The sequence below is a fragment of the Branchiostoma lanceolatum genome, chromosome 1 (genome assembly GCF_035083965.1).
Source record: "Branchiostoma lanceolatum isolate klBraLanc5 chromosome 1, klBraLanc5.hap2, whole genome shotgun sequence".
NCBI lineage: Eukaryota > Metazoa > Chordata > Leptocardii > Amphioxiformes > Branchiostomatidae > Branchiostoma > Branchiostoma lanceolatum.
In genome coordinates this window covers 29,923,505-29,950,041 of record NC_089722.1, presented here as the reverse complement: position 1 = coordinate 29,950,041, position 26,537 = coordinate 29,923,505, and the positions used below count along the sequence as shown (strand labels likewise).

The 26,537-nt window shown below is 40.4% G+C and overlaps 2 protein-coding genes across 8 annotated transcripts; one reads left to right on the top strand and one right to left on the bottom strand.

The window, feature by feature from the left end:
* Positions 1–13: 13 nt before the first annotated feature.
* Positions 14–26,537, top strand: LOC136447878 (rab GTPase-binding effector protein 1-like). Of its 7 annotated transcripts, none has more exons than XM_066447006.1 (25): positions 14–140; positions 224–340; positions 2,427–2,630; positions 3,408–3,549; positions 6,826–6,958; positions 8,067–8,183; positions 8,610–8,732; positions 9,110–9,245; positions 9,757–9,915; positions 10,334–10,434; positions 11,028–11,159; positions 11,586–12,473; positions 12,906–13,061; positions 13,714–14,038; positions 14,914–15,044; positions 15,615–15,836; positions 16,465–16,563; positions 19,248–19,286; positions 20,160–20,261; positions 20,800–20,989; positions 21,645–21,700; positions 21,964–22,074; positions 22,844–22,960; positions 23,531–23,647; positions 24,089–26,537. In XM_066447006.1, exons 1-25 carry the CDS (start codon positions 116–118, stop codon positions 24,251–24,253), a joined length of 4,107 nt encoding a protein of 1,368 aa, XP_066303103.1. In that variant the 5' UTR covers positions 14–115; the 3' UTR covers positions 24,254–26,537. The 7 variants fall into 7 exon arrangements, with proteins under 7 accessions (XP_066303103.1, XP_066303093.1, XP_066303122.1 ...); XM_066446996.1 differs by having other exon boundaries at positions 10,986–11,159; XM_066447025.1 differs by lacking the exon at positions 11,586–12,473 and having other exon boundaries at positions 10,986–11,159.
* On the bottom strand, positions 16,878–18,819 carry LOC136440308 (tripartite motif-containing protein 2-like). Its single transcript, XM_066436272.1, has one exon. The coding sequence runs from the start codon at positions 18,762–18,764 to the stop codon at positions 16,878–16,880; it is 1,887 nt and encodes a 628-aa protein (XP_066292369.1). The 5' UTR covers positions 18,765–18,819.

The window sequence follows — 26,537 nt, the reverse complement described above, 5'->3', positions numbered from 1 at the left end:
GTATACCCTGGCTATTACAACATGCGCAGTAGAGTCATCCAGTATGGCCGACAAAGACGGAATCGAATCGATATTTCTCTGAACAAAGACCGAAAACGGGCAAAAACCAGACAACATGGAACAAGAGGACATTGAAACCGGTAAGTAACACTTCTCAACGTCTACTCTAATCTGCTATTTTGTTGTTTTTACCAAAGGTAAACAATTGTTTGTGTATTTACAGTTGACGTCGACTCTCTACGTTCGAGGGTCGAGGAGCTGCAGAAAGAGAAAAATGAAATGGAAAAAGATTTTGCCCAGAAGAGAGGAAAATTCAAGGAGATTTTTCTCGCTAAAGAAGGTATGATGCTTCCCTCCCTTAAGGTTTTATCCTTGCATCTTTAAGATTTTGTGAATCATGTTGTGGTTGATGTTTTTGCAGGTCATGATAGTTATGATGTCATCATCGGAAATGTGGGCGGTGCCAGTAGGACCGGCCCGGGGGGGTTGATGAAAAATGGGAATCGTTTTTTTCGGAAGTTTTCTTTTTTTCTTAACTCCCTTCCCTAAAGAACTCTTGTGAAATAGAGCGAGCTGCATGAAACACAACAACACCGCTCTTTTTGATTACAAGGAAGTGATGTGATTGATTCTAGATTTCTTGGATAGGGTGCTGCTGGCACATTGTAATGTTGACATTCTAAAGTTCAAAAGGAAGCAATCTGTATCACCTGATCAACAGTACTGCAAGCTGTAGAACTCAGATGTACAGTATGCATGGCGTGCTGTGGCCCAATTGTTATTACGTTGGGGTTGAACGTTACTCGTATACCCATATGCACTTTACTGGTATTCATGTCCTTTGGACGGGGCATTTAATGTGAGGTCCCTTGTTTGAGGAAAGGCAGATGAGTATGTAAAAGGCAGAATAAACTTAATTTCGTAAAGCATACTGCATTATGTTAAATATACCACTAAGACCAGTTCTGACTTGTTTTACACTAGTCCATCATAGATTAGCCTTTTTACAACATTTCAAATTTGCGGCCTGGTGCCCGTAATACTCAATGAGTCCAAAGACCGTGACGTCAGAATCCGTCAGAATCCGTCAAAATCCGACTTGGCCCCAGAATCTATTCTATAGAACACGCATCGATCGTAACAGTTGGATTCTGATGGATTCTATCGGATTCTGACGTCACGGCCGTTGGACTCCGAAATGTTGTAAAACTTTAATCTATGATGGACTAGTGTAAAACAAGTGAGAACTGGTCTTAGTGGTATATTTAACATAATGCAGTATGCTTTACGAAATTAATTTTAGTCTGCCTTTAAAGGTCCAAAGTGGCAAGGTGGTCTTGTGGTTAGCATTGCTGACTTAAAGCTTAAGGTTCAAAATCCCTACTAGTAGCAGGCCCCAATTGCAATGTTGTGCCCTTGGGAAAGGCAGTTACAATCTACTTCCCCACTTTACTCGGGTGAAAATGAGTACCTAGCTTAGAACTGTAAGTGACATTCTCTACTAGGATGAGACATAAAGTCTTCTTAAATTTTCTGTAAACTTGAACTGTAAGTGCCAGGTTTTTCCATAGAATTAGAAGGTACATGTATGTGTAAATGTTAGTGTTAGACAACCCATGGCAGACCCAGACTAATTAAGACTCGGCACATGCATATATTCATCACAACAACCTCACTGGAACTGCAGCTCGATAGTCATGTTAGAAAACAACATAGACAGTGATATGATTTTTTCAAGACCACCACTGGCTGGTAAAATGAATAAACTGAAACAAAAACTGGCTCTGCAGCAAAATAGAAATTTAAGCATGTCATGTTGAAACCACTTAATGCCATGTAATGTTTACATGAAAAAGATACCCTCTGTTTGATCATATTAAAGGCAGAAATTTCTAGTTAATCATTTACAAACTGCTAGCTATACTGTACCAGTTGCATTATAGTACAAATGTACAATGTAAATCTACGAGATTGACTCTTTTCTTCTATACAATGAATACAACTAATGGGTTACTAATAGCCCTTCAAGCTTTATTGTCCTGGATATGTCTGTTTCCCAATCTGTTTCTTCTTCTTCTGTACAAGTTTTTGGCGATGCCTCAAGTGTGGAACAAATTAGTGCTTGTATCTTCATGACAATTGACCTCTATCCAATCTTTGGCACGTTGGGCAAAAATGAAGGTCAGACCGTAGAGCAATGTACATAACAATGTTATCAAATCTACATATAAAAATGTTGAATCGCCCACCATTGTTTTTGCCTAACACACTTGAGTTTGGAAATCATCATCATGAGTTTGGAAATGGATCTATTTATTTGCATGTTCTGTATATTTGTGTCTAATTTGTCTACTTTTGTAATATTTTACGTTGTCAAATGAAGAAGAAAAAATAACCAGTGTTGGATATTCCTGTCTCTGTTACAGAGGAGCTTAGAAAGGAGCATCAGAAGAGAGGTGAATACCAGCAGACCGTGGACTCTCTACAGAAACAGGTGCAGACTCTACAGACAGAGGTCGACGACCTGAAGACCACCGCCATGATCCTGGAGACGACCAAACAGGACGAGGTGGACGAGATCCGACGGAAATGTCAGGAAGAGATCGCCTCTCTACAGGCCATTATGAAAGGTCAGTTCTGTTGTTTACTTTCTATTAGACAGTATTGTGCTATGTCTAAGAATGTTGATTTAACCTACATTAACCTGAAGAAAGACTGAATGCGGCTGCAGGATGTTTCGACCACTCAAGCAGCAGAAAACAGTGGACTACTACTACTAACCGGGTTACATAAATCGGCCACTTTGAAAAACAGTGGGTTTGAGAGATCTCTAGCTCTGGTCTATCGACATTTAGGGATTAGAAATATGAAAATAGGAAAGTCCAATATTAACAGATATGGAATGTCATGAAACAATCAACTTTGACTTTGAGAGAAAAGAAAAAAACAACAGCATATTTAAAACTTTTAAGTTTGAAATGAATACATGGGAAGGTTGTTGTAAATAACAGTTTTGAGTGTATACATAGATTTTGGCATAACCTAGAAATGATCTGGACTTTGGAAGTATACAAACTTTGATATATTGTTTTGTGATGCATATTTTTGGTGAGGACTTGCATAGCAATGGAAAATTCTAACTCCCTCATAGAAATGCAACCCATATTCTTATCATATTCTATGTATTACTTTGCTATATCATTTGTCGATTACAATCAATTTTGATTATTACACTAATTTATAGAGGTGAAGGGCCTTGTTTAAGCTATGTACGCTTTTTCCCTTCTCCTGCACCTGTTTAATCTATTGTTTATTGCATTACATATTATGTTTTTTCTTGTTGTGCGAATGAAATAAATAAATAAACAAACAAACAAACAAATTTATTTGTGATCCTCCTGTTGTAGAGGCTGCCAGGGATGCAAGCCAGGCCACAGCATCCAAGTACGAGACGAGGTTTGAGGAGGAGCGAAGCCGCTGGTCCAGGTACCAGGAGAAGATGGAGCAGCAGCTACAGGAGCTCAAGGAGAAAATGGCCGAACCTAAAGAGTGAGTAGCATTCCTGCTGCCATGCACTACCTTTATGAATGGGGTTATCTTTACTGAAAGCTCATACATTATGAAAGTTTTAACTGTAATTGCCAACACATGCTCAACTGGATGGATCGTGGCGTCGTGTGGCGTATCGGCTAGAACATTCAGCCGTCAAACAACGGTACCCAAGTTCAATTCCGGCTTGCCCACAGACATGTCTGGACATGCGCCCGGACGTTGTGCCCTTGGGAAGGGCACTTAACACAAATTTCCTCACTTCACTCAGGTGTAAATGAGTACCTAGCTTCGGTTAGGGACGTCCCTTGGAAAAGACGTTAAATGGAGGTCCCGTGTTTGAGGAGAGCCACACCTCAAGCACGTTAAAGAACCCACCGCACTTATCGAGAAGAGTAGGGGTCCTTCCCGGTGTGAGTGGTTCAAAACCTACAGTCCTTTGGCTGCACATCGGTTCGCCTTTAGTAATAGCCTATGGCTAGTTGGGCAACCCTGGCATTTACATGCCGAACCAATAAATGAATAAATAAATAAACTGGATGGATTCTCTAAAGAGTCAGACATTTCAGATAGCATACACTTTCTTTCAACTGATGTTCTCACTCACCAATGAAAGATAGTGGATGTTATCTGAAACTGGATAAATTCAACCAGAATTTATCCAGTTGCTCAATCTATTTTGTATTACGTTGTTAACAGTTGAATGACCGGTAGTGCGTGAGAAAGACAGTAACAATTTCAAATAATTTGAAAGGCAAAATTAAAGTTGAGTAGAAGAAGATATTTTCTAATTTATCAACTGTTATCCCACACCAAAGGCGCCTTTAAAGCTGCATTACATCATACACTATGGTGATGAAAACAGTATTTGCATGTGACTACAATAGATATTAGGTTTTGTTATATCTTATATTTTATTTCACATATGATACAGGCCAAAATGGGAAAAACGCAAAATAGAACATGTCTATAAACTTCTGTCTAATTTCCTAATATGTATCCTTAGAAATAGCTTTGCATGGAGAATAAATTTCGATGTTGTAATTCTTGTGTCCAGACCTACAGTATCAAAGTGTGACATTCCTAGATTTCAATTTTGCTACACGTGCTACAGATAAGAGAAAAACATGTGGTGTAGGTATGATGGTCTGAGCCATCATATCGTCAAGTACAGTTGTAGCTGTTAATAGATTAATCTCTAACTACATTATGTACATGTGTGCTGCCATGTGAGTTGGGAGATTTAAATCCATTTAAATCTACTGTAAATGCCTTTAAGTTTGCCTGGATTGCATTTCGTGGTATGGAGAAAATAGCGTGTTTGCAGTGGTGTTGAGTTTGCAGTTGAAGAAAGGGATAGGCGGATAGAGGAAAGCGAAAGAACAAATATTTTTGTAATGGTTTTAAGTTTGCGGTGAAGAGGTCATCACGAAAACTATGGACATAAGACCACCGCAAAGATTTTAACGTTTATAGTTTTTGCTTTCACTTGTGTGGCCTGAATAATTAGATACAATGTTTCTCATCATTTTTGAAATGATGGCAGGCCAAAATGTGCTGTTGATTTTGTCTTTTGCCTTTCAATGTCATTTCTCTGTAATGTGCCTATGAAAGTATAAATGTGCTCTATGTCTAGATCTGTACTTTTGCATATTGTGTCATTAGAAATTATTTAGAGCGTAATCTGGGCTTTTAGATTAGCTGTTTAAAGAATTCCACAAAAATAAAGAAAATCATAGACTAATAGCTTCACAATTTATTGTAGCCTATTTTATTAGTTTTTTCCCAATAATGAGAATCTAAGACAAGATTAGTAAAATAGCTACATAAAAGGCATTACTGAGAAGTGTTGGGACGGAAATTGTGCAAATTTGCCGATGTGAGTGAGTGCTCAAATGCATTAGTCATCCCAAATGGGATGTTAACCCTCCTGTGATTGGCCATCTGACTGCCGACATCTTGTCCGTATCATGGATAGACGTGATGCAAATCGTGTTATAGTAAGTGTCGGGAATGAATCATGTTCATTAGCGACAGTGGTACTCGTAATGTGTTGAGAGTGAGAGCTGAAATCTGCCTGTGATAGGGAAGAGGCCAACAGGGAATTGTTGTAAAATATGTCTACAAAATAGTATCAAACAGATATATGGATGAAGAGGATTTATTTTTGCTGTTGGGAAGCTTTATTTAAAGAAATGGAGAGAGTTTGGTCAGTGGGATGTTTGTTATGTTTTGCTGTGAATTGTTATTGATATGTTTGGCAATATTATGTCGAGTATGGAGTTTCTTTGCTCATAGTGTTGATTTCAGAATGTGCATAACCTTTAGAAATTTCCCCCTCAAAAATTGAAATTGTTTTATGCAGGGTGATATTTAACCTTGAAAGAGGCTTTACTCTAAGGTGCATATATTAAAGAATGGTATATTCCAGGACTGTACATGTACTTCTGAATTTGAGGTGGTAGTGTGCATATATGTAGGGTTTATCATACATGCACAGTCTTATGCATATGTCTGAACAGGTTTTCCCAGTGCTACAACAATAGATTTCCATCTCAAGCAAATGGAGAATATATTGATGTCCCAGAATGTATGCCATGTCAGCCAACATTAGAATAAGGAGTAGACACTACAGACATAAGAACATTATGATATAGGTGCAGATTGTGGCTTTCTGGACATTCACAAGGGGGAGTTATTTTGAAATTGCTGTTTTCCTCTACTCTCGTTTTTATGGTTTAGACCTCAGTTGCAGTGATTCTCATATGGTCAACCATAGAAACACCCATTATTATGGTGGCAATTATACACAGGAATTTAATTAGCATTCCCACTGTGTGTAATACATTGTGTTCATAGGGCCAATGGCATCCGATCCAACCAACCAATACTGCAATAGTTAGAGCAGCTTTTTTCGGAATTCCATGGTCTACCACCAGAAGAGAGTTGTCATTTAATGATTTGTTGGCATTGACATTGAGAAAGAGCAGTATTTGGTTATAGTCTTCAATTTCTATCTATCTTATTCTGAAGAATCTACAAAACCTGTCAGTTTTGTGTCCTTAATGTTAATTATTAAGCCTTTATTTACAACGTATATTGCTAGTTTGATAAAACACTGAAACTGAATTAGCTGTTGACCTCTCCACACAATAACACATCACAACATTCTGGCTTGCTTTAACAACTGAAAAATTGCATCCAAGTAGCCCCGGTCACACAGCATTCTGACTTGTCACTGATGTGTTGTTGTTGTTGTTGTTGTTGTTGCTACAGAGAAAGTGTCCTGGCCTCCGTAGCCAAGTCTTTACGTATGGTGAGCATGGGAGCAAGTCCCTCCAGTACAACAACCTCAACATCCACTTCACTCAGCACTGAGGATGAAAACCTGGAGGCACACATGAAAAAGGTATGACGGATTTATAATGCTAGTTTTAAGTCTTAAATGTGCTCTGTAGAGAAGTGTTCTATCAAGATCAACATGTTAACCTTCTTCATACTATAGGCTTATCCAGGCACAAAACTTGTATTGGTTGTAGTACATGTTAGCAGGTAGAGGGTTACTCAGAAAGCTAGCTTACAGCAGTTGCAAAAGTTTAGATTTGAAATGAAATATCTGTAAGATAGTCCTTAGGAAGGTGACAGATGGCAAAAGAAATGCCAGGTAGATAAAGACACTTCGTTGCGTACAAATTGTTATTCTTTTCATGAAATGGTTACTGTTAATAAATAATGCATTTTAAATCGGGTGACTTTGTTATCCTATAGTTACACAGATACCAGGTACTAATAGAGAAAGTTATGAGAAGTATAGATTCTGAATTAAATCTAGAACAATTTCTCTATTTTGACATTCCAGGGTTTTCGTTGGGTAAGTAGTTTATTTATAAGGCTTGCAGTGCAATCATATCCAACTTGAAATATGCTCGGACATTTTGACGTCACACGGCCGGAAGTTACCGAAAATTGTAGACAGAAAACGGTTACGGCTGAATTCTGGGCTGATTATTGGGTGGTTCCAATAAATAAAATACTACTTTTGTGGCTTGTTTCTGTGCTCTTTTCAAACGCCCAAAGTATGAAATAATGATGCAAATGTGCTAATATTAAGTGAAAGTCAATTTCATATAGATTTCCTTATCCAGAATACTTCCAGTTTTACCCCCTGAAATTGCTTAGGGCACCTTTAATTAGTAATGCAGCTTAAATCAGGTGACTAAGTCTTTGTTATACTATAGTTGCACAGATACCAGGGAATTATTATCATAGAGCAAGTTACGAGAATTACATCTAGAACAATTTCTCTATTTTGATTTCCAGGGTTTTCGTTGGGTAAGTAAGACTTAGTGGTTTAATTATAAGGCTTGCAGTGCAATCATATCCAACTACAAAATAACCCCATACAACAAAATGAATGAATGAAGTGATAGGAACAGAAAAGCAGACAAGGGCTTCCAATGATAGACCCTACAGTGATTGGTTAATTGATAGATTGATTGATTGATTGATTTGATCAGGCCCAAGAGGAGGCAGAGATGTTGCGGTCCGTTGTAATGCCGATGGAGAAGGAGATCACCTCCCTTAAGGAGAAACTCAGGCTGAGTCAGGACAGAATCCGAGAGCTGGAAGGACGGGTAAGGCAGCGTGAACACAGTCTTGGAGCAGACTCAAGTGTTTCACTACTTTGATATTCTTGTAGATAAACCAGTATTAGGTTAATACCAGTGTGGTCACTTCATGTAGGTTAACATGTCTTTCAATATTCCATTAAAAATGCACAGTTAGTTATAATAAGAAGAATGCAAGACTACATCCACATGTTAAACTAGAAAATCAAAGTTACTTTTTCAGCTTATTGGTGTCCATAAGGCTTCAGCTTTAAGTACAAAACATCTGGAGTTTCAACACAACTTGTAGTGGCACAGAAAGAACTAGAACCAATCGTGTACTTTACAAGTTATCTAGAGCCATTTACAACAGGACTCCCCTGTACTAAAATACAGTACTCCCAAAAAACAAAGTGCTGTGTAAGTAACTATTTTACCTTTCCACCCCTCCAGCCTAGATCTTCTACTGTAAGTGACCCCACTGCAGCGGCTGGAGAACTCTCCTCTGTAGACACCGCCATCAGGACTAGCACTAGTGAGGTGCTCCTCAAGGAGGGAGAGGATCTGGGAGAAAGGGTAGGATCATCTTATCTTAAACACTTATGATAATGGTATTATCAAAATGGAAACACAAAACTTGTCACTGGTACTGAGAAACAGTCAAAAGAAAATGTGCTCGTGATTTAGTGATGTCCTTGGTGCTGAGATACAATCAAAAGGAAATGTGCACATGATTTGATGATGTCATTGGTGCCAGTGAATAGTCTGAAGGAGATGTGCACATAATTTGTTGATGTCACTGCTACTGGGGAATAGTAAAAAGATCTGCACATGATTTGGTGATGTCCCTGGTGCTGAAGAGTCATCCAAAGTTTCTGTAGCTCTTTAAACTGAAGCAGTAAGCATTAAGTTTAATGACATACAGACATTATATGTTTGAAATCTGTTCCTAGGTTCGAGAGTTGAACCACTACCTGGAGGTGGAGAAGTCGTCTCGGACAGACCTGGAGATGTACGTGGCCGTGCTGAACACACAGAAGACTGTCCTACAGGAGGATGCAGACAAACTCCGATCCGAGCTACATGATGGTAGGACACTGCTTATCTCCTACTCTTTTCGATAACTGAAGTTGGAACTTGAATGTGCTCGTGGTGTGGGTCTCCTCAAACACTGGGCCTCCAGCTTTACTTTCCATCCGAGAGAACATCCCTAGGTACTCATTTTGGGTCTAGTGGAAATAGGTTTTAGGTGCCTTTCCCAAAGACTCAACGTTCTGGCCTGCAAGGGATTCGAACCCAAAACGTTAACCTTTAGATTCTAAGTCAACAATCCAAACCACAAGAGCACCTTGCCACACTTTATTATGATTGTAAAAAGGTTATGATTTTGCCCTATTCTAGTTTCAAAACACATTCTGTTTAACCTTCTCCCGGCATTCTGTTTAACCTTCTCCCGGCTGCCCAATAGGGAATTGGGTACCAAACGGCTAATTCAGAGGGCTAAGGATATTAAATCCTCTATAATATATCTTTGATATCCAGTCTTTAAATTTTGAATATTTTGAATACATTCTGTATCATCTATGTCTTTCATCCCCAGTCTGTAGACTCCTTGAGGAAGAGAAGAGGAAGCATGCTGAGCTGAAGAAGACTTGGGAGCTGGCCAACGACCAGTTCCTGGAGTCCCAGCGACTGATGCTGACTGACCTGAAGAGGATGAGCGGAGTGCTGAGTGAGGAACAGCAGCGCCAAGTCCAAGGTTGGACTTTTATTGTGGATTCAAATTTCTTTCTATTGCTGCAAGTGAGTCTGAAGTAGAATATAGATTGTAGAATGTATTCTTTTTATGCTTTTGTTCCGAAAAGATATGGCCTATTGGCAAGATCAAGAAGTCCTTAAAGCAGGTATCTCACTGGACGGCATTGCTGCATCCTAAATTTGATTTGTGTTACCCTTGACTCTATATAGTATAATGGGAATATCATGCAAAATGACTAAAAAGACGACAAACACACAAAGTGTAAAAAGGTACATTTTTTGTCTATTAATCCGTTGAGCTGCCATAGCGAGGTCGCCGAAGTGTCCCAGCTTCAGTGAGATATCTGCTTGATAGGTCAAAGGTCACAACCCCTGACAGGTCAAAGGTAACCTACGTGACCTGACCTTGTGTCCTGCAGAGCTGCAGAAGCAGGATGCGGAGCGGGAGGCGCAGCAGAAGAGGATCCAGCAGCTGCAGCAGCTGAGAGATGAACAGGAGAGACTGCAGCAGCAGCAACAGGTATTGTGTGTTGTTAATTGTGTGTGTTGTTTTGAGTTTTAGTTTGTTTCATTTGCATTCAAATATGTGCTACATGTATCCATGATTGTATATTCAAATACATGATGGGCTTACCCTTTCTGTTACAATTGCTTGCGGCTGACAAGAACATAATATCAAAGCCCCAGAAGCTGTTGTAGGAAGTCTAAGATGTTTATTTGATTGATTTCCATCTAAAAGTAGAATAGAACTGAAACTGGTACATTTGCTATGATCAGTTGTGATTGAAAAATGATGAAAAAGAAAGATCCCAATACGCCTGAGTCTGACATATAATCATGCAAATGCAAAGAATGTATCACTGATGTCAAGTAGCTCCTGTCGTGTTCTATCCCTTTTTTGCCACCAGCTTTCAGTAAACGGTAGTGTAACACCTTTCCTACCTGTACCTGTGTGCAGTACCTGACACTGTACCCCTGTTGTAGATCACCTGGTGTGTCATCTCCCCACCTTCTGTGGTGTCTAATGTGTGCCTCTCCCTCTGTGCTTCTCTCCTTCTGTCTGTCCCCCAGCAACAAAGGGAGTTCTTCTCGACTTTCCTTGCACCTCTGCAGAGCACGCCGCGCGCCAAAGAGCTGGTGGGCGAACAGAGCGATAGTTCCACCACCTCCACTCCGACCCAGGAGGTCAAGAGCACCGCCACCACCACGAGTAGTCTGTCTCCACCCGCAGTAGTTAAATCACAGGTACAGGGTCTCCCCTTCTGGAATTATCCACAAACCCCAAGAAAAGTATCTATTTATAGTACATTGTACTGTCCTTTTCACATAGAGATTTGTCACATTTTCAGTGGGAGAGTTTTTGATACAGTTTGAAAATGCAACCATTCAAACCATCGTGTAAACCTGCAGTAGCATGTGTAGTCCAGTGGTTAGCAGCCCTCCTGTACGTAGCATTTGTGAGCTAAACTATTTCGTGTTCACTTTTCACGTTTTGTACCTTTGTCTAGTGCTACCACTCTCAGAAAGTGAAGCCTGTAATAGTTAGTAATTGTCAAGGTAGTGCAGGTTGCAAAGATGATCTTCAATCTGGGGTTGCAAATGTCATACCACCATTTTTCCCCTTACACTGTGACAACAATTTTTGGTCAGAAGGTTGTTCTTCTCTTACAGGTGGTACTGGAAGAACAAAAGTCTGTAGTATTAAGTAAAGCCCTCTCCTTACCAACTCAACACGTCAATGAGTCTAAAGAAGCTGTAGTTTTAGCTGAAGCTCTCCCATCACCAAGTGAAACAGTTGAACACTCAGTCAAACACAACCAGAAGAATCGTTCCTCCTCTTTAGATCAGTTGCATTCCCACTCTGTGCAAAATATGCCAGATATTTCCACTTTAACACATAGCTGGGAAGATCTTTCCTCCCACAAACTGCCACTTAGTTCAGACCAATCAGCCACAGATGTCCGTAGAAAGTTATATCCGACAACCAGTGTTCTTTCTTTAATCCAAAGCAAGCTAGAGACAGTCAAAGAAACCTTCACTCCTCCAAAAGTGAAGCCTTCAAGTCCTCCCCCCTCTGTGGAATATGACGACAATCTGTCCTCCCCCGAAACGCAAGAGTCTCTTCCTCAGGACTCCAAACTCAAGGACAAGTTTTCCTACCCCAACGTTGTCGCCGAGGTTAACAGTAAGCTAGATTCTGTTAAAGAGAAGCTGTCCTCTGCTCCATCGTTACCTCAACTTCAGGACGATCTGCCCTCCCCGCAAGATTTCCGAGCCAGACTTCAGAAAAGTCTCTCTCATCCCGGTCTCCTTGTCATGTCCAAAGTCCAGAGTGGGATCGACTCGGTAAGAGATAGGCTGACGTCTCCCCCGGCAAAAGTTCGGCAGTTTCAGGACAGTTTCTCCGAGATGTTTGTCCCTAGAAGTGGTTCCACTTTCTACGATGAGGAGTTAGCCGAACTTGATGACGATGAGATGAAAGCAAACGAGCTGCTGGCCATGTCTGAGTCTTGGGAAAAGGATTTCCTGGTTATATTGCCGGAGAAGGATGGGGAAGAGGTTGGTGGGACGATGTCAAAGTTTTTGGTGGTCTTGTCTGTCTAGGGCTTTTGGCTTTGGTTTGTCTAAAGGAAAACTCGAACCATCTTAACATAAGTATCTATGAATGGGTAAATTGGGTTTGTCAGGAGACATTCGTGAGCACAATTCTTCCACTTCAGCAAATCTACAGTAGTGTCTAGCTAGCCTTGCTGTTGGCTCACCTGTTACATGTTGTCTTGCTTTGGTGGAGGGTCAAACCTTTTGGGTTCTTCAATCCTTAGAAGCCTACTTTGCAATTACCAATAGGAGTACATGTATATTACAGCTCACAGTAATTTGTGGAAAAATGATAACATGCTGAAATCATGGATACGCACCATGTAATTAAGTAATCAAGGACTATGTTGTCATGTAAGGTTGATTAAGATGAATAAATATGGTCTACTCCAGGAGCCTTCTAAAGAGTTTCGGCCCAAGTCCCCCCCACAGGCGGTTGTCATCCAACTCAACATGAAAGAGGTTAAACCTGCGCCACCCTCGCCTGCACCCCCTTTGAGAAAGAAAAGGCTCCAAAGACTTCTGTCCGATCCAGAGGTTACACCCAAGGTATTCTCAAAGGATCAGCAAATTTCTGGTGGAGGTGGAAAAAATACTGTTGGTTTTTGTTCAGGACTGTCTCCAGTTTTAATTTTTTCCCCATCCCACTCATGCTTGGGAGCCCATGCTGTTAGTTTTAAGCTGAGGAAAATACATTTTCATCAGTTTCATGTCATGCAGTTCAGGCTTTTTTGAACAGGTTGACATTTTTGTTTGTTTTTGCAAATCTTCGTTTTTGTTGGAGCTGGGTGCTGCCCTTTTGACTGACAACAGTGAAGAACAAGCCTAGATATAATGAAATCTAAATGGTTCAAGTTATTTTCAAATGGTATTTGATTCGAAACACAAAGATATTTATGCCCAAGTTTCCTTGGTGATGGGAATCCATACAGCTCAACATTATAACAAATGGTATATGATTCAAAACGCAAACTTCAAGATTATAGGCCCAAGTTTCCTTTGTGATGGGAGAGCTTCAAAACTTTCAATATTTTGACATGACTTGTTTTTTTAGGATTAATGTTGTTCATACTTTTCATCACAGTCATTTGTGATCGTGCTTTATGATGGTTGAGTACAATTTACGCATATCATACGTAACACACAAGTTTGTACGTCATTGTTTGTGTTGCTTCTTACAAATGTTTGCTTCTCTATCCAGCTATCCAGTAGTAAAACGTCCTTGGGAAGCTCCTCAGCAAGGTCTTCCACGGCGTCTATCAGCACACAGAAGTCTGAAGAGTCCGCACGTACACGTAGTCCTTCAACCGAAGAGGCCATAATCAGGAGAACTCAGTCCAGCTCGTGTATAGAAGGAGACACGCTCAACGTGGGGAGTATGTCGCTGCTGGGGAGACCCAAGTCGGCGGAGAATCTGGCCTCCTCGCAGAGTTCGGAGGAGTTTGGACCGTTTGTGAGCGGAGACGAGGACAAGGTTTCCCAGCTAAGCTTCACGCTGACAGAGGCACAGCAGAAAGCAATCACAGGTGAGAGCTTTGGGAGCTGATTGTAATGTACATATATCTTGCCATTGAGATCAAAAGCCTTGTGTAGGCTATGTAAGATGCTCTTAATCAGTCATATTGTGAGAATCTGCATACATTAAATCTATACAATGCAGTTCGAAAAATAGGTGAGAAGAAAAAAGCATATAAACACCTATCATGGAGCATAAAATAAACATATTAGACTGATCCTGCCTGTTCATCACAATCCACCAATGATAGCATGGCAATAAGCAGTTTGACCAACGATTTTATTTTGCTTGTCTATATCTTTACTGAGGTGGGCAGGACTATGGAATCTTATTTCGCCAAAACAACATTTTTTACTTCGTGTAAGGCCATGATCATGAATGTTGTTATCAAGTTTCAGTCAGTTCTGGACAAGTTACTGTAGCAACTACTGGTTAGTTTATCCAGTTATTAGAAGATCATGTGCCTGTTCGTAAGCAGTAGTATCCAGTATTTGATTACTGTAAATGCAGAAATGTTCGCGGTGGTTTTATGTTCGTGGTTTTCGCGCCGAACTTAAAATCATCGCAAACATTTTTGTCCAATACTGTAGCAGTATGTGACTATAGTGCTGCCGCAAACTTAAAACCACGGCAAACACTCCATTTTCGCATTAGTGCGAAGTAAAAACCACGCGAACTTAAATGCATTTAGTATACTGCTGCTGGGGTCCCTCACTCAGGGTTGGCCGGCAGTCATATAGTCCTCACACCACGTTTCCAAGCGGCTCTGTCCGGCGGGTCCACGCTGGTGAGACTGCACACCTTAATGTGTTACCCAACACATTCAATCTCAATGTAGTAGTTGTTTTCCTTGCCTCAATAAAACACCATTGTCCTGTTATGCAGCCCAAACTCCAGAGAACGAGGAGGTTCAGACGTTGGTGGCGGCTGCGAAGGCCTCCAGTAGCGAACCTTCAGCCTCCATGGTGGGGAAGAGACTGGTCAGTGACAAGGAGTGGGAGTGGCTACAACAAGAGGTCAGGGTTAATCTTATCAGTTAGGGCTATCAAGGCTGGAAGTACTGGGTGCATAATTTTTGTGCACCCAAAGTTGGAGCTATGCACCTACTTTTTGACTGTGTGCACCTGTGCACCTAGATATTTGTGTAGGGTTATATACGTAAAGCTGATACACTAGTATACATAATTCTTGACGTTTAGGTGTCAGAAAAAGATAATAAAATCTTGAGTGTTGTATTACTTGTTTACGATATGATTTTGAAGTTGGCTGTTAGAATTTCATATTCCAGCACTGATGACAGACAGTAAGGTTTTGCTTAATATATTCTATGCTATCTAATGTTGTGCACCAAATTTTAGCTCTATAGTCACATAATATGTACTGTGCAGTAGTGGAAACACTGGTTTTAAGTTTGCACTGAAGGGGTCACAAAAAAAACGTAAACATGAAGCCAACTCCAAGATTTCCAGAATTACAGTAACATCGAATAAACCTACATGTATTGTGAGCATTGCACTGGGTCTTGGTTACCTATTGAGATGTTTCCTGAGACCAATGGATTTTACCACATTTTACACATATTCCAGGTTAAAGCTGCCAGAGAAAAGCTTGGCCGTCCGTGCGACATGTGCAGTAACTACGAACAACAGCTGCAGAACGTCCAGGAAAGCGAGAAGGATGTTCGCGACACCATGGCCAAACTCCAGTCCGACCTAGAACGGGAGCAGAAGAATAGGGAAAAGAAAGAAAAGAACATGGAGGAGTTAGAGGAGAGCGTGAAGAATGCTGGACAAGACGCTCAGCAGCAGGTGAATACTGTTTGCATTACAAGGTTACTTCATACACCTATTATAGAAGCAATATAGACAAATTTAGATTTTTTATATGTTTAGACAAAACATTGATTATGAACCATATCTGCTTTTACATTTTACCATTACGAAGAAGCGAGGAGAAATGGGATAATTTCTGGAGGTCTGCCCGTCCTAGATCGGGGCCTCCTCCTACCATTTTTGGGTATCGAAGAAGAAGTTTCTTGGTCGCTTTTTTTTTGTAATTTGTCTTTTATAGCCTATTATCTACATGTACTTTACATCCTTCCTGAGAACTCATTGCAGGGGAAAATGTTCTGTTTTGTACCAAAAGTTAGAAGTTATGTCAGATTACTCTCAATTTGCAATGGAGAATGGTAACAAGAAGTATGCAATGCATCGTGTAGGCAGTGGCATTTTCACACCTACTAGTACTACTTTTACTGTGCAACTGTCAGAATACACGAATACATGTACAAAGAACTTATTTTTCTTGCAGTCCTCAGTCTGTCTGTTATCTGTTTCTATAATAATTACCATAAATTACAATGCAAGACAGATCTGAAAAATACCAAGTGCCGGTTTCTTACGTGATGGTTTCTTAATTTTTGTGTTCTTTTTTCAGCTAACCTACTTCACCTTCAAACATGAGGAGTCGGAGAAGTTCTTGACTGACGTAAGACAACAGTTCCTCAGGTGGCAGAATGAGACCACAGAACAAATGGTAAGGAATCTATACAACTTCTTACAACTTAAGTGTAACATATAGCTACGCAACTTTTCACAAGATGTACTACATGACTATTCATTTAATTTAATTATGAAACTTGTGGATCTAAGAAAATCAAATGAAGTGTCGAGGTTGGCTTCCAAATTTTCACTTCTAAAGCAATGTGTAACTTGTAAATATGGTAATACATTTTTATATGAAGATAACACACTGTATGAATAACTGGGGAAACGGTTACAGTGGGCACACATAAACATGTATAAACAGACCAATAGAAGATGATTTAATTTAGGTTCTACGATAAGGTACTAGTACTCCTTAAGAATCTTCACAAGATGCGTGCTTGCATCAGACACGACCAGCTGTCCCTCTGGCCCTGCTGCCAACTTCCAGGGAACTTCCATGTCTGTATCGATTTCGTGCAGATACTGACCGTCGGGTGCAAACAGCTTCAAGTGAGTGTTTCCATGTTCCGCCACAATGACGTTACCATTGCTGTCTGTACAGATGCTGTGGGGCAGATGTAGACATCCCACCCCATGGCCCCAGCTGCCAAACTTGAAGCGGAGTTTCCCAGACTGGTCGAAACTGGTGATGCAGCTTTGGTAAGAGTCGACAACAAAAATGTTGCCGTGAATGTCCGTTGCGATGTGGGGCGGTCCGTGGACTTGTAGCTCCCTGCTGTAGAGGTTGATCTCACCACACGGCAGACACTTACCGGTTGGATTGAACATCTTGATTTTGGAGTTTTTGCCGTCATACTCGGTGACCAGTATCTTCCCGTTGTACTGGTTCACTGCGACTTGGCGTGAGTGGTACTTCAGTAGCGGTAGGGTGATTTTCGCCAAGAACTGGCCCATGTCGGAATACTTCGCCAGGAAGTCAGCTGTTCTCCAGTCTGTCCCGACAATCCAGAGATGTCCGCCCCCCTCTGGGGCTATTCCATGTGGCATCATCACCCCTCCGTCTGTGCCTGGGACACTCGTAGAGAACTGATAAAGGAAGGAGCCCTCAAGGTCAAACGTCTGGACTCTGTAGCTGTCCAGAACAAACACCTGTCCGACCTTTGACACAGCAATGCCGGCCTGCTGCTGGAATTTACCACAGCCCAGCCCCCAGCCTCCAAATATGACCTGTCGTGACCTCTTGTCCTCAGCAGCTTCGCTTGTGTCGCCATCTTTTGGTATTTCTTGGGGGTCTGTTATTTCTTGGGGGTCTGTTATTTCTTGGGGGTCTGTTATTTCTTGGGGGTCTGTTATTTCTTGGGGGTCGGAGAAGATCACCCTCCCAAGAGTGAGTTCACTGGAATCCAAGGCAGGCTCAAAAGTAGGACTTGGTTCCAGTGTAGGAATGTCTACTTTCTTGTAGTTATTCAGTTTCACGAGAAGACTATTCCCCTGTTGGAGGAAGTCTGCTGGCCCTCTGCCCGCCGCTTGTTCCACGTCGGTACATGCAGTGGACAGGTCACCCATCTGGGTAAGCAGCACATCCCTGCAAGCATCTAACACCTTCAGATTCTGCTGATAGTTCTTGTTAATGGACAACAGCACCATGTCTTTCTTCTCTTCCAACTTCTTGACTACGTCTTGGTGGAACGTGACCACTGCTGCCTCGGTCTTATCCTTGCTGCTTCTTAATTCTGCTTCCATGCATCTCAGGCCTTTAAGGGAGAGGGAGTCCTCGTCGAGTTTCTGTCGACTGTTGCTGACGTTCTGCCAGATGCCGCGTTCTTTCTGCTCCACGGCTTGTCGTATGCTGGTGCAGGCGTGCCCGGCGTGGCTGACGTCCAGACATTCCACACAGACAGGCGTATCACACTGCGTACAGTACAGCGACAGGTCGTGTTGTTGGTGAAGGTCACAGCTGGTAATGGTCTCCACCTGTAGCTGCTCCTGTTGCGGAACAGTTGTAGACAGCAGTGGGGACACTGCGACTTGTTTAGGGAAGGTTTCGCACAGGTTGGCAATCAGATAGTTGTCAGGCAGACCCTCCACACCATCAGGCGGCAACTTGACCACCTGGCGACAGTTGGGACACTTCAGGGGCGAGCTCCTCTTTGCACAGTCCAACAGACAGTTGTAGCAGTATGTATGCTGGCAGGGTAGAGCCTTGGGCTTCTTGAAGAGCTCCAAGCATATGCTACAGGACAGCTCTTCTTGAATTTGGTTCCTGAACCCAGATTCCTCGGCAGCCATGTTGCTGTTTGGTCAACTTAGGTTTCACAGTCTGGCTACGCTTGCCTGCAGGCAAGTTGACCTGAACAACAAAGGCCGTGTAGTTGTACGTTACCAACTCTTTTGTTTAGTTTGTTTGCCTTAAGATCAGGTTACCTTCCATGCAAGTAGTGTGTAAACAGAGAAGGCACCTGCAGTGTTTTCAACAAGGTCCATATGAGCGGTTTTCTCTTTTCTTTGTGCCTACTGGTATTAGATGAATAGCTCAAGCTGCTGTGAAGCTTGAAAATAGATGCAAACTGAAGTAAATTGAAATAAGGAAAATGCAAAAATATAGAATAAATGAATAAAATGAAGCAAAAGAATGTGTTCCCCTTTGGATCAAAACAACATATGTATTAGAATTTCAAAAGATATGTACCATACGGTGTTAGACATTGTTCATTGCTCATTGTTGGCAATATTTGTCACAAAATTAATTCACATTTTATTTCCTACTTTCAGAAACTTCTAGTTGAATCCAGAGAACAAGTTTACAATGAGGTAGGTCTTCAACGTACAATTTCTGCATGTAGGAAATTCTCCAGCTACATGTACACTCTTACCTTTGTACAGTTTTGATTGCTATCTAAATGTGCACTGTAGAGTCTAGTACATAATGATTGAATATTTGTTTTATATAGTTTTGTATTTATTCATTATCATAGATATTTAATACATGTGTATATGTTTGTATTGCAAACTGGATTTTAAGTTACAAGTTCAGAAAGCTAGAATATTCTTGTTAGATTAATTGTATGCAATTTTCATCAAGACAAAACAGTTCTTCGCATTCAAGATGATGAACCATGATTAACCAATCAAGAGGGGGGAGATTTTATGATAATCCTGACCTTTGACTCGTTTATTTGAATATTTATATAGCTGCAGAGACTGCAGCGTGAGAATGACAGCCTGCAGGGGAAGTACACCCTGCACAATTCCCTAACCTTTGACCTGTTTGTGTACTGCATAAGTCCCTAACCTTTGACCTGTTTGTGACCTTAGCTGCAAAGACTGCAGCATAAGAATGACAGCCTGCAGGGGAAGCACATCCTGCACAAGTCCCTAACCTTTGACCTGTTTGTGTACTGCATAAGTCCCTAACCTTTGACCTGTTTGTGACCTTAGCTGCAGAGACTGCAGCGTGAGAACGACAGTCTGCAGGGGAAGTACATCCTGCACAAGTCCCTAACCTTTGACCTGTTTGTGTACTTCATAAGTCCCTAACCTTTGACCTGTTTGTGACCTTAGCTGCAGAGACTGCAGCGTGAGAATGACAGTCTGCAGGGGAAGTACACCCTTCACAAGTCCCTAACCTTTGACCTGTTTGTGTACTGCATAAGTCCCTAACCTTTGACCTGTTTGTGACCATAGCTGCAGAGACTGCAGCGTGAGAACGACAGTCTGCAGGGGAAGTACACCCTGCACAAGTCCCTGCAGCAGAGTGAGGGCTTCGTCATGCCGCAGGGGGTGGAGGTAACACTGCTGCGGCATTTTCTATGTTTCATGCACAACCAAACATTTACAGTCTTGTACTTGTGGATATAGACATCTTGATCTATAACAGTTACTATTGAAAAAGTCACATGTACTTTTCGAATTGACGAGATGAACTTTAACAAAATCTATTCATGTTTAAGTAGACTGATACTGTAAATACAGTGATTCAAGTTCGCGAAAATAAAGTATTCGCCATAGTTCTGAGTTTGGGATAGAGCTATAGTCACATACAGTGCAGTAATGGAAACACTGACGCCTTTTCAGACAGCCAGTAAGAAATCACCTTGTGGCATCTTGGCAAGGGTGCTACAGATAGATAGAACAGATGCTTTTGGCAGTGTTGGTATGATCAACTGTCACTAATCTAACCGTATGTACCTGAGGAATGAATAAAGACTTTGAATTGGCTTGAAATTGTAAATGAATATGTTCAAAGATGGGGCCTGTGTTCAATCTTGCCTTGTCAGTATTCATCACGATTTTTTATAACAGATAGTTTTCTTCTTTTAAACAGGAACTACAGACCCTCATATCAAGATACCGTCAGAACATCCTGACGGTGAAGACGTCGGCGGAGCACATGGAGGATAAACTGCGGAGTGAGATCCTGTTCCTGAAGGACAGGGTGAAGGCCGAGCAGGTCGCCAAGGACAACATCGAGGAGACGCTCAGCTCTGACCTGGACGTGGCCAGGGACGAGATGGGTGAGGAGAATTTATTTTGTTTTTAATTTTTGTTTTAAATCTATTTTTATTTTCTAATTCTATTTTAAATTTATTTCATGACATTTCATGTCAAATTTATTTCTATTTTCTAATCTAATTTTTAATTCATTTTAAATTTATTTTTTAAAGTATTTTATTGAGTATCGTTCGGACACTGATTTATTAGCAAATCAAATGTGGCACAGAATGGCCGAGTTGCTGAGGCAAGCATACATGAAATTGAGAGGTCACAGGTTACCCTCAGCTCTAACCTGGACGTGACGTGGAGAATAAATAAGAAGTACATGTATTTGACAGACTTTCCCAACGTCATTGAGTTCACCTTGGCAGGAAAAGGCCCTCTGGCAGGATTGTTTAAAACTGCACACGTCAGTCTCCTTGAGTACCAGTAGCAAATCCCACATCACATCCCTCTGTTTGGGTTAAGATATGTGTGAACACCGATCCATTTGGAAATGAAAAGTGACATGAGTCAAGCTTAAGCATGATGTTTCACAGTCTGTAGTATCAATCCAGAAGAAAAACACTGCATGCTGACAAATATCTTAACTGTTAATTCTGACCATTGTTCAAACTCTATCTAGTTTTCTGTCATTGAATCAAGATTTGTCATAATTTTTTTCTTCCATTTCAGTGAAATTACAGAATATCAAAACAGACTATGACAAGGAGAAGACTGAAAAGACTGAGGTACATCTTTTTTCAGATAAAGAGTTATGATGATAAAGCTTCATTTGCGTATGTGTACATACACAACTTAAATCTCTTAAATGTAGAGTTACTACATTTTGTAATGATTTCATACATGTGTATAAAATGTAATCAAGTCAAGTCAAGTGTCCAATTACTTAAATTGCAAAGAAGGACATTCAAACAATAGGTACACTGTATTTTTACTACATGTACAATACAATATTGTAAGTTTGATGTATATTATGTTTTTATTCTTAAAGTTGGAGGCAAAATTAAGTGAACTTCAACAGTCCAAGAAAAGCATAGAGACCAAGTCTAAACAAGTCATCACAGCTCTTCAAGAACAGGTGGAAGAACTAACTGCCTTGAAGGTTAGAAAACTTTTGAGCTTTCTGGGATTGTTATAGATTGTTATGCTGTCCATGTCTAATTCCATTGTGATGTTTTCTTTGTAATGGCCACAGGGTTGTTGGGCAGCTCTAGCTGTGTGTTCCTGAATAGCCAAACAAATGAATATTAGATAAATAAATAAAAGCTTTCTATATATCTATAGGAACTTCAGACTGAATATATAGATCATTTCAAAGAATGAAGTTGCCAGGAATGCATTTTCTGTTTGGTCTTCCATCCATCCCTCACAGGCCCAAATGTTGTGCCTTAAGGCACTTAACACCTAGTTCCTCACTCCTCTCATGTGAAAATGAATACCTATATAGCTTTGGGTCCCGTGTTTGAGGAGAGTCACACTTTGAGCATGTTATAGATCCCACTGCACTTATTTAATGACTTATCAAAAAGAATAGATGTCCTTCCAGCTGTGAGTGGATCAAACCTTGCAGTCTAGTCTTACTTAGCTTGTACTCACTGTTCAAAAATGTATTATGCCTAAAGGCAGTTTACCAGTCATGCAAAACAAGCAAACAGACAAACAAACAAATCAGCAGCTGTGTGACTAGAATTTTTTATCATGATAGATTTTATGAACAAAGATGTGCCCTCCTGGTACAACATAGAACTCAGTAGGTTGCAGTGTTCTTGTGTTCTTCTGTTGGCTGCTTAACTCTGTAACTAATAGGAAATCGGGTGCCAAATGGCTACTTCAGTGTGCTAAAGGTTAAACCTTGATGATGTCCTTTCCAGGTGAAGCTGGAAACTGAGGTGAGAGACCTTCGTGTGAAGATTCAGGGTCTGCAGGCAGACCTGGACAACAGTGAGGCTGTACAGAGGGACTTTGTCAAACTCTCTCAGTCACTTCAGGTGGGTCCTACTCTAACTCTAGCTACAAACCTTACAACAGTAAGGCAGTACAGAGGGACTTTGTCAAACTCTCACAGTCACTTCAGGTGGGTCCTACTCTAACTACAAAACTGTAGCACAAATCTGAGCTGAAAGAATTTTTGGTGAGGAACATTGATTTGCAAACCATTGCAAAGGTTCTAAAGGGAGCATATCTGTATTCTGTATCTGTATAGCAGGTATAACCACCCATTGGTTTCACACTGAACGACCTGTCACACCTAACACATTGTTTAAATCTATCTAATGAGGATGCCCCTACAGCATAAATTGTGAAACTTGCTGTCACTTTTAAGAAGGAAAGACAAGGGTTGTAAGATTTGTTAATGGTCGAGTTTCTTAGAGTTCAGAGGAAGTGTTAATGTGGCAAGGTTGCGATGATGCACAACTACCAAGAGATCATAATAGTTAATCATAACTTGAAGACCAGAAGACCAGAGAAAGTCAAGTGACATGTCAGATGATACTTGTGATTTTGAAGGAAAGATATGAAATGTCAGCAGAGATGTTGACTGTGCACTTGAACTTCAGGTCCAGTTGGAGAACATCCGGCAGTCGGAGAACGAGGTCCGGTGGCAGCATGAGGAGGACGCCACGGGGTGTAACCAGTGTAAGCAGCCGTTTCAACCAAAGAAAAAAGCTACCAAGGTAAAGCAGGACCCTCTCTTCTTCCCTTGTTGATTTGAAGTGCATGATTGTACATACATGACTTTGTATATAGAATTACATGTTTGTGTCACTCCTAGAACATCTAAGCATGGCTCTTGTGAAATGCAAGAATTTTTAGTTAACTGCAAAAGTTATACAAAATGAAGTAACTACATGTACATTGTAAACAGCAGCAAAGGCAAACAGCTAAATTTAACTTTTTGAAGCAGTTCACAACACAGTCAGTGGAAAAATGGGATCCAAATTTCCCCCTGAACAGTGCACAAGTCTTTGTCAAGGAATGAGCAAAAACAATTGGCATTTTCCATCTTCCCATTGACATTGTGTTGATATTAATAGTTAGATCCTGCTGTAGAGTGAATTCTTATAACACAGATGAACCTTCAAGCTAAATCGAAGTTTTTCCCCATTGTTTTTCAGCACCATTGTAGACACTGTGGGAAGATCTTCTGTAACGACTGCCTGTCCAAAAGCGTCCAGAGCGGTCCCAACATGAGGCCCTCTAAAGTCTGCGACGTCTGCTACACCATCCTAGTCAACGATTCCGCCCCTTACTTCAGCACAACACCCCCCGCTAATGCTTAGACCATCCCTACATGTGCGTGTAGTGTAGATATTTTAGAAGTACGTAGATAAGGAGATTTAAAGGTTTTAGAATACTAGAAAAAGTACCAAGGTTTCAGATGGAGCAATGTTGCTCTGCCTGTTAGGTCTGAAAATGTTGAATAGAATTCTGTTCCTGTATTATAATGGTGGAGGGTGAGATCATGAGATGGTAACAAATTCTACATGTAGCTGTGACTCCCAATAGACCAAGACAACTCTAAAGTGTGAAGAAAAGGTTTTATAGACTGTGAGATACTTGGTCTGATCTAAACACTGGTAGAACACCATTTTCTGACCCATTCTAGATGGAGGTTAAAGAGAAAAGTAGAACACATGTTATGTAGAAGGCATCTGTCTTGCAAGGCAATGTCAGCAAAAGTAGAACACCTTACTTATTGGAAGAAAACTGCATGAACTGAAATGTGTTCTACCAGTATTTTTAAACATAGGTGTACACTCACTCCTCACTCAGTAGTAGTAACTCAAACAAAATGTGTAGCACTGAGTCACATAATACAGTATTCCCGCTAGGCATTTGTCTATACAGTTTAAGTCTCCCATGTGTATGCCTTCTAGTTTTTGTTTACATTGACATCCATGTAGGATATATTATCCATGTATTGACACATAAGGTATGTCAGAGCCTATGTTCACCCTTGTGCAAAGTTAAGGTAAGGTACAGTATGCTAGTAAGAGCAGTATCTATGCTTGAGATGTGTGTCTAATGAACTGTCATACAAAGTCATTTCGTTTAATTTTCTTGTTGCAACCCATGCTATTGACCCGTAAGCACTCCTGCTAGCTTTGAATTAGATGTACATGTTGGTGTTTTATATCTTAAATGCTAGTATCATTGTCACATTGAACACCTTTGACAAGAAACCGATTAGGAACAAATTCTTAGTACAATATCATATCACCATGCAGCTGTCCAACTGTAAGTGTTGTAGAGAATGGTAGATAATGTATAGTATCACTTCAGTGCTAGTGTTTCTACTTTTCCTCCAACTACATGTAAGTGACAAGTTTATAATGTAAGCCCAACTTTTTAAGGATATCATTTCGAATGACTTTGTTATCACTCAGGCATCAGATACTATTTAACATAACATAACATTCGTATGTAGAATTAAAAGTCTATCTGTTACGGTATGTTAGGTAATTAAGTTGGAGGCATCATGTGATGTGTGAACATTTTTTCAGTGTACTTTTGTTTATGCTGCTACGTTGTAACGTGTTAAGTTTTGTCACAATGAAGTTAGGGAGGTTTCTTGCCATTTTCTTTTCATAGAAAAGATTTCTTTTAAGGGCTCTTTAATTCAATTACTTGAAATCTTCAATTATGTTAAAAATGTACGAAAGAGACTAAAGTGACTTTAACACAAATTGGGTGGGGGGGAGGTTTATTAAGTTTTTGCCACATCTGTGAAGCTTTTAGTGGTACTAGTAAGTACCCCCATGTTCAGTTGTAGGTTTCCTTCAAATTGTTTACTTGTATTTTTTTAGAATAAAAAGTTCTTTGGTTAATATCCTCACAATCGTTCAAAACATGGTACCTCTCAGTTCTCTAATGTAAAGAAGTTCACATAATTTTATTGATCTAAGAATTAGTGAGATTGTAGTGATGTATGTGTTCACATCTAATTTAACGTTACACCTAAGATGTGTTTGTTGGAATATGCAATGTTACGCCTTAGTGCTTTATTTATCACAATTAAATGCAATATTTGAATTTAGGATCCAAGTCATGTCTATATCATAATTGTATGCAAAAGACGGATTTTCCATGTTGGTATTCATTTCACATTTTCGAGTAATGCTTACCTAGTTCTAGTACTCTATAAGCCCAAGCTTTGAATAATGTACATTGTGCTTGTACTAGTCAGTATTACACCTCTCTTGTTCTTTCTCATTGAGGTCACTGAAATAATTACCTTTCACTGTCATATACAAGACAATTATAGTGTTGCTTCTTAATGATTCCAGTTGGAGGGCTTGTTTCGTTAACAGTCTTTTACATTTGAGGGCTAATGCAAAAGACTGGGAAAGAGAAGCCCTCCAACAGTTGTCACCGCAAGCTTCCAAATAACATAATTATAAAGTGAATGTAATTTGGAGGAATGTGAGATCTTTGCTGAGCTTTCTTTGCACAATGTAAAGCAATCTTGTACATATGATAATGATAAAAGCTTTACCATATTATGGATTTGATAAACTATGTAAGTTGTATTGTTGGAGTAATAAAAATCCAATCTAGCCTGTC

Coding starts and splice junctions, on each gene's coding strand:
- LOC136447878 (XM_066446996.1), top strand. CDS start 116: ATGGAACAAGAGGACATTGAAACCG. Junction 8,733..9,109: donor GAGAGGATCTGGGAGAAAGG/GTAGGATCATCT, acceptor ATCTGTTCCTAG/GTTCGAGAGTTGAACCACTA. Junction 20,990..21,644: donor CGTGGCCAGGGACGAGATGG/GTGAGGAGAATT, acceptor CTTCCATTTCAG/TGAAATTACAGAATATCAAA.
- LOC136440308 (XM_066436272.1), bottom strand. CDS start 18,764: ATGGCTGCCGAGGAATCTGGGTTCAGGAACCAAATTCAAGAAGAGCTG.